Raw genomic sequence first — 7,703 nt, forward strand, 5'->3', positions numbered from 1 at the left:
TGCCATTTGAAGGCAATTAAGCTTATCTTGACATGCAGATGCGCTTAGGGATACGAAATTATCCCTTTGCAAATGGCCGACTATCAAGATATTAATATAGTAATATAAATTATTTATTTTATAGTGTTTAATGAATTTATTTATTAAAATTTGTTTTTTATTTAATCAAAATATTAAAAAATAGACACCCAAATGGAATTAAATAAATAAAAAAATTATACAAAGCTTCATATATTAAAAATATTAGGGATACGAAATTATCCCTTTGCCTTGAATGGCTGACTAGGGGTGTTTTTGACCACCATCAAACTTGCCACGTGGTGGCATGCATGGCAATGAGGTTGAACTGTCGACTGACACCCATGGCTCCACTTTTGGAAGACGTTGCATTTGTTTTTAAAAGGTGTTTCTGCTTCGTTTGCAATATTACTACTTCAAACCACCAACGCGGCCACTCGAGGCATTGAAAAAAATTCAATAAAATAAATAAATTAAATATACTCTCTTTTCTGATGTGATTTTTCACATAATATATATATATATATATATATATATATAATTAATTTATATGTATATCTAATTAAATAAATTAAAAATTATCTATTTTAATAAATAAAAAAATCATTAATAATAACTACAAATAAAAATTAAAAAATTAATATATATCAAAATATTTAATACTTCAATACAGGTTATTTACTTTATAGTTGTTAATAAATTTATTTATTAAAATTAGTTTTTTATTCAACAAAATGATAAAAAAAACACCCAAATAAAATTAATTAAATGAAATAAAAGAGAGAGAAAATACCAAGTGAGATTATACATATTTGAAATATTATTAAAAAATAACTATTTTTTATTTTAAAAAATAAAACTAATATATATAAAACATAAAAAATTATAAATAAATCAAAATAATCTCTTTAAAAATCAAACTTTGCTAGGTACAGTAAGTCAAGCCATAATATAAACTTTTATTTAAAAAAAAAAAAAGATGCACCCCAATATTTTTTAAAAACAATAAGTCAGACAATACATGATGTGCTTTTCACCAGATTAAAGTAGAACGGTGCCGGAAAATCAATCCCTATGGTTCATTTACTTAGAAACCAGGATGTTTTAGTTGGTTTAAGTTGGCCCATTAGTTGATTTAAGTTGCTGTCATTGTCACGACTTTACCTTCTTCTTGGTTGATATTTTTGGACTCACCTTCTACTTTTCCTTGGGGGCTACTGGACTCATCAGCAAATTCAAGAGCTGAAAAACGGAGGTCGATGTGCTTTTATTTTTCTTTGGTTTAAGATTTTGATGCACAGCTTTTCACCGTCGTCTCAATGTTTTCTGGCTTCCTTTTTGCGTCCTTTCTGCGTTTTCTAGCCCTTAGTTTGAACCACAGCAAAAATTGCAGTTGGTGTAACTTTTAAGCTCGAAGGAGCTGGAAGAGCACCATCCATTCATTCAATAAGTAACTTCGTTTTTTGCTGTAGAGAATTTCAGTAGAGGATAAATGGTGCTATGCCTTTGAAATTGAAATAAAATATCATAAAAATAACTTTAATATATAATACAACTACTCAGGTTTTATATTTATTTTTTATTGGTGAGAGTTTCACAAACATAAATGTTACTGAAAGTTCATATGATCATTCATTTTAGAGTTTATAAGATTAATCGAGTTATACACAAGTTAACCTAAACACTTATATTAATTTAAAAAAATATATTATAAAAAAACTAATCTAGATCATAGTTATTATTAGTTCATTGACATGGCATGCCATAGATTGAATTATTTTATTTTTAAGTATAAAAATAAAAGTACCAAAGTTGCCATAATTTTTTTTTGCAACATTATTAAACTTTATAAATTGAATAACCAGTAATGATAATGTGATTTGGAAAAATGATTTTTTTTTATCACTAGGATATGATGGAAAAAAAAATTTTGGGAAGAAGAATAATCCATTGTGGAAGTTTATAATGAATTGTGATAAGAGATACAGTGGCATGAAGAACAATAATTTCCTCAATTTATTGCGAGTTGTTTTTTTTTTAATAAAAATTAGATATGCAGGCTTTTCCAATATATTTTCTTACATGAACAAATTCTAAGTGTAGATTAATAAGTTTATACAAGCATTTAATTAAATAAATCGAGAACTATTTATATAAATAAATGAAAAGGAATAATTAACAATAACTACCAACGAAACTGAAAAAATCAAGAAATAAATATAAATCAAAATATTCTGTATCATAAAATAAGATATTTAATTAATTGTGTTTATTGAATTTATTTATTAAAATTAATTTTTTTTATTCAAGTAAATGATAATCGAGATAGACATATACATGGAATTCGTTATATATATATATATATATATATATATATAAAAGAATGTACATATTAGAAATAATATTATTTTTATTTTAAAAAATATATTTTATCCATGTAATACATAAAAAAAGTTATTGATGAATCAGAATAATATTTTCAAAAATTAAATACATACAAAAAAAAATTTAAAAAAACAAATCTATTTCAAAAAGGTTAAATAAAAAAATCATAAAGAATGGATATTAATTGAAACATAAATTAAAAAATTATTTTAAAAAAAAATATATTAAAAGAAGGTGTCTATTAAAAATAACCATAATTACAATTAAAAAAAAACAATGATAATTGAGATGTCGCAAGTACATGTCAAGATATAAGAAAAACAAACTATTTGGGTTATAGCCCCAATCGAGTTTAATAAGTTAATTTTATTTTAATTAATTAATAAAAATATATACAATGATAGTAAATAGACATTTAAAAAACCACGATAATTTTTTTAAAAAAAACTTTGACAATTAAAAAATAAATAAATAAGAGATAAAAAAAAACTCGGTCATGTACAGTAACATAATAGACATTTAACTTAGACAATAAAAGATAAGTCGACCAAGGTTAATCCACAAAAAAAATCATGACATGAGTTATAAAATTGAAATAACTTAATAAAAAAAATACAAAGTCAATCTTTAAAGAAAGGGTTAGATTAAAAAGAAATAGCCTTAATAAAAAAAAAATTAAAAGAATAAATATCAAATAAAAAAATACATCATAAACTTAAATTGAATGATGAAATTAAAAGCTAATAAAACTTTAAAAAAATCAAGAAAAAAAATTATAAATTAAAAAATATATGACAAATTAAAATTCAATGATAATTGAAAACAAATAAAAACACTATCAATTAACAACTTTAATTTTTTTTAATTTTGAAGATAATTTAGTTATTTTATCATTTCAAAAGTTTTAAAGACATGTGCCCTTGAACAATTATTTTTTGAGAAATGAATATGAATAAAAAAAACCAAATTATCTCATTTTGTGTTTGAATGAGGGAAAAAAAAGCGCCTGGGAACGTGATTATGGAAAGGATCTCGTATTGGCTTCTTGCCAATAAAATAATTTTTTTATTTTAAAAAAATTAATTTTTATTAGCATCAATTTAAAAATATAAAAATTTAATTTAATTATTCCATTTAAGACGCAATACTAACAGAACTTTAGATCAATTTGAGAAGACATTGGAGGGAGGGGGTAAAAGGTGGATTGTTTTCCATTGGCTGACATGTTGACTGCCTTCGAGACTCAAAAATCTAACCCGACCCAACCAAAAGGCACTAGACAGAGCCCATTATCTCGGTCTATGGCAGAAATTTTTGCAATCAGCGCTCATCTCTTGGTGAAGGGCGGGGTTCCTTTCTAGTCTTGCCCAGAAACCTATGTTTATTTTCATTGGAGAAAAATGTTTTTGCGAGATTTTGTAATAATTAATATGTCATAGTTTACAATTTCATAGGATGTATAGAAAGTGAAGGTCTCCTCACCCAAATGAAGTAAGATGCCATCGGCAGTAGCTGGCGTAAAGCAGAGGAGAATAGCAATCTACTCGTTGAACAAATAAACGCATCTAGAATTATATTAAAAAAAAAAAAAAACCAGGTCTCGATAGCTAGCCAATTTTTTTTTATTCACTTTGTATTCATGGATGAAAAACCGGAGAAAATTCCTACAAAAAAGCAAAATTGTGAATTCCAAAACTATTCAATTTCAAGTCTGTGAAACATCAAGCACAAATTCATCCTCTTTGTTATCATTTTGTACTCTTCCATGCTTGGTCCTGCTTGTTTTTTGTATATAAAAGGGCATCAAGGGAGACATAAATGGTATACTAGATACAAAACTAGGCATGCAAAGTTAGCACATTCACCAGCAGCTATGTCCAGTAAACAAAAAAAAAAAATCTGCCTGGTATCATTCAGTAGAAAAGATTTGTGGATGATTTGATTATCACAACTCAAACTATTCAAATGATGATCATTTTGCATAGATCTACATAATGCATGGACAGTTCAAATCTATGGTAGAGCCTAGTGATGGAATAACAACAAAATCCTAGAGCAAATGTTACTAAGTTGTTTGCAGTTTGAAACCAGAAATGACATAAAAAGCAATTAAGAGTAATCCAATCGATGATTCATCAACAACTTTTCTTTTGCAACAAGGAACCATCAAAAACTTTCTGGTTGCAAATCAGCATGCCAATTCACATCTCTAACAAGCTCCAAACTCGGATGTATCTTTGCACTATCATGTAGGCTTAAATTGTGACAAATCGTCTCAAGCTAGCCAGTTTGTTTTGATTCACTTTGTATTCACGGATGAAAAACCAAAGGTAAATTCAAGTCAATACAAATTCAAGTCAATACTATTTATCATATTTTCAAGTAACAAATATTGAGTAAAAAAAAAAAGGAAAACAGATAGTTGATTAAAAAAAACACTAATAAGTAAATTTCAAAAGACATCATCAGCAACATTGCTTACTCATATCAGTCCCACAGCTCAAGCAAAATCCAAAAAACAATTAAGAGTTCCACTTCCACCCAAAACAACAGGTGGCTTCCTATTTTTGGTTAATAATTTGCTTTCACTTGATTGTTAACAACACTTGTCGGGTTTGAGTTCCAAAGTAATTTTCTTACTCTGTGCTTGAGAGGGAAAAGCAGTCATGGCTCAGACTTGAGAAGCTCTTCAACAGAATTTCTATACTTGCCAATTAGCTCCCTGATATTGAGATATATATTAATTTCATATATCAAGCAAGTCAAGAACAAAAGCAAAGAAATACTTTTTAGAGAATATTTACCTCCTTTGATTTAGCAGTTGTTCACTTTCCTCCAGCTTTCGCTTTTGTCCCTCAACTGTCTGCACAAAATATAAAAAAGATTACAAAATCAAAACATTGGAACTTTGATGAACCATTAGGCTTAATATAAACATCCTAAAATGACTGTGGTTTTGCATTGCAATTTCATGGGAATTTGGTAATATATATACATCATGAATCAGGTTAATGATAATGTGAGCCGATGCACTAAGGTTTCTATATTTCTTCCATCATCTCGACTCTAAATCATTGCATTTGTTCCACATTCTAAAGACGATCAAACGCGACATAAACAATCAGATACGACAGTATCTCCGCTATTAAAACAAAACAGTAATGTGACTATTATTACATCTTATATATATATATATATATATATAACTATCAAAACTCTAGAGAAAATAAACCCAAAAAAAAAAAGATTAATGGTTTAGAACAGATAATTACCATGGCTTTAGCATTAATTGAGCTTGAAATGGAATTCAACAGCTGCTGACACTTGTCAAAGTGAGTGTTCAATTCATTGACCTTTCCAATGAAACAAAAAGAACCCATTTTAGATCGAACTTGTAATCTCCTATTTTCTCAATTCTAAAACACAGTAGACAAAAAGAAAATTCCCATATAAATAATTATTCTTCTTCTTTTTAATTCTTTTTTGAAAAAGAAAAGAAACAAACCAACCAAAGCATCAGAATGCTGATCCCGAGTTCCATTCTCAATAGCATCAGCTAAGTTCTCCGCCAACTGCAAACAAACAATCAATACAAACCCCTTAATCTTGTATAGCACAATATATGTGTGTATGTACAGATAAAGAGGGTTGAGTTGGTAACATGTAAGAGATGAAAGTGTGAAGCCAATGATTGGTGGTGATGGTTCTGTTGCTGCACTTGCGGTTGTTGCTGTTGTTGAATAAAACGTTGTTGCTGATATTGCTGCTGCTGTTGAAATTGCTGCTGCTGTTGATTAAACTGCTGCTGCTGCTGAAACTGAGTAAATTGTGGTTGTTGCTGCTGTGGAGAGAGGTAAAACTGGTCTTGATTTGAGTGTGCAGGCGAGCCACTGTGTGTCTGCACGCTTGGGATCACTGTCCAGCTCCCTCCTCCACTGAATGATTGATCCATTGCTCCCTACCTCCCTCCGTCTCTCTCTCTCTCCAAAACGCTGAACCCTTCTAATTCTACTTTCCTTTAAAGAAGAGGAGGCAAGCCAAGCTCACGAAACTACTCGTCGATTCGTATTGGTGGAACGTCGACTCCTAATAAACGACACGTAGTTTCGTCGTAGGCGGGGGTAACTACATCTAGAGATCACAATTAATTTCATCATTTAATATACATTCCAAATACCTCAAAAAAACATAGTTTTTTTAATTAAATAATAAATAACATCTTTGTATTCAAAACTTAAATAGTTAATTTTTACTTAATATAATAATTATAATTATAAAAAAAAATAAAAAAATAATAATTTTATTATATCACATTCATCATGCTCATGATTCATTGTGAATTTCAATATAAAAAAATTCATTTTAATTATTATTATTTATTATTGCATTTTACATATATGGTTTGTGATATTTTATGAATTAGTCTCTTTTATATATATACACTTTAGAATTAAAGGTTTTAATTAAATTACAGAATTTTATTAAATGTTAATTTAATAAAATATAGTTTAAATTTGTAATATAAAGACACGATTAAAAATAAAAAAACCAAATTGAGAACCATAAAGAAAAAAAGGTATTAACTCAAATTCAAGGGAAAGAATATTTGCTTTTTTAGTCTATTTAGTTTGAGAATTTTATACTTTGATTTATAACTTTGTTTTATTTACATTTCAATTCTCAAGTTTAATAGAAGAGAGGTCTATTGGAAAATTTGGAAGGAGAAAAAAAATGATTGATTAGTCACATTCTAATAATAAAAAAAACTGATTTTGATATTAATAGGTTATATTTTATTAAAATGTATTTTATTCTTCATCTTGTTAGAAAAAATAGATAAGGACTCGAGACTTTTCTTACTCTAAATGATTTTTTTTATTTTTTGATCAATTAAAGGTTGATTTGAGGTTAAAATGAGTTTATTAAATGTTTTTAGAATGTTTTTTATGTGTTTTCAAGTAAAAAGATTATTTAAAAATTCTTTTTTTTTACTCTAGAAGTTGGAACCTAACTTTCTAGCAACATGAGGTGAATGAAATCCTATTAATTAAGGACATGTAGTTTGCAATTATAAATGATGCTTCATTTAATTTTTTCTTTTTTTTTAAAAGAATTTGGATAGATGGCTTTACACTATTGATTAGAACTTAAAAGTATATTTTTATCATGGTTTTATATCATCATTTTGCACTTGAAGTATCGATAACTTCTTAACTAAAGCATGTTTTATAATAATATATCTAATAATATAAGATACCTTTAATTTATGGTAAATATTCATTTTAAATGCAGGCCTATCA

The 7,703-nt window shown here is 27.4% G+C and overlaps 1 protein-coding gene across 2 annotated transcripts; it reads right to left on the reverse strand.

Annotated features, from left to right (window-relative positions):
* Positions 1-4,665: 4,665 nt before the first annotated feature.
* MED9 (mediator of RNA polymerase II transcription subunit-like protein) lies at positions 4,666-6,446 on the reverse strand. 2 transcript variants are annotated; one of them, XM_011002503.1, is made up of 6 exons: positions 6,065-6,446; positions 5,913-5,975; positions 5,676-5,756; positions 5,208-5,266; positions 5,043-5,125; positions 4,666-4,739 (listed from the first exon to the last, which is right to left on the reverse strand). In XM_011002503.1, the coding sequence occupies exons 1-5, from the start codon at positions 6,353-6,355 to the stop codon at positions 5,068-5,070; spliced, it is 552 nt and encodes a 183-aa protein (XP_011000805.1). In that variant the 5' UTR covers positions 6,356-6,446; the 3' UTR covers positions 4,666-4,739; positions 5,043-5,067. The 2 variants fall into 2 exon arrangements, with proteins under 2 accessions (XP_011000805.1, XP_011000804.1); XM_011002502.1 differs by lacking the exon at positions 4,666-4,739 and having other exon boundaries at positions 4,826-5,125; positions 6,065-6,445.
* Positions 6,447-7,703: the final 1,257 nt, after the last annotated feature.

Source organism: Populus euphratica, unplaced genomic scaffold (assembly GCF_000495115.2).
Source record: "Populus euphratica unplaced genomic scaffold, PopEup_1.0 scaffold366.1, whole genome shotgun sequence".
Taxonomy (NCBI): domain Eukaryota; kingdom Viridiplantae; phylum Streptophyta; class Magnoliopsida; order Malpighiales; family Salicaceae; genus Populus; species Populus euphratica.

Bases quoted from the DNA above. Each gene is read 5' to 3' on its own strand.
- MED9 (XM_011002503.1), bottom strand. From the start codon at position 6,355: ATGGATCAATCATTCAGTGGAGGAGGGAGCTGGACAGTGATCCCAAGC. The intron at 5,757-5,912 runs GTTGGTTTGTTT...TTCATTGGAAAG, and splicing joins ATCAGCATTCTGATGCTTTG to GTCAATGAATTGAACACTCA. The intron at 5,126-5,207 runs GTAAATATTCTC...TCTCAATATCAG, and splicing joins CAACTGCTAAATCAAAGGAG to GGAGCTAATTGGCAAGTATA.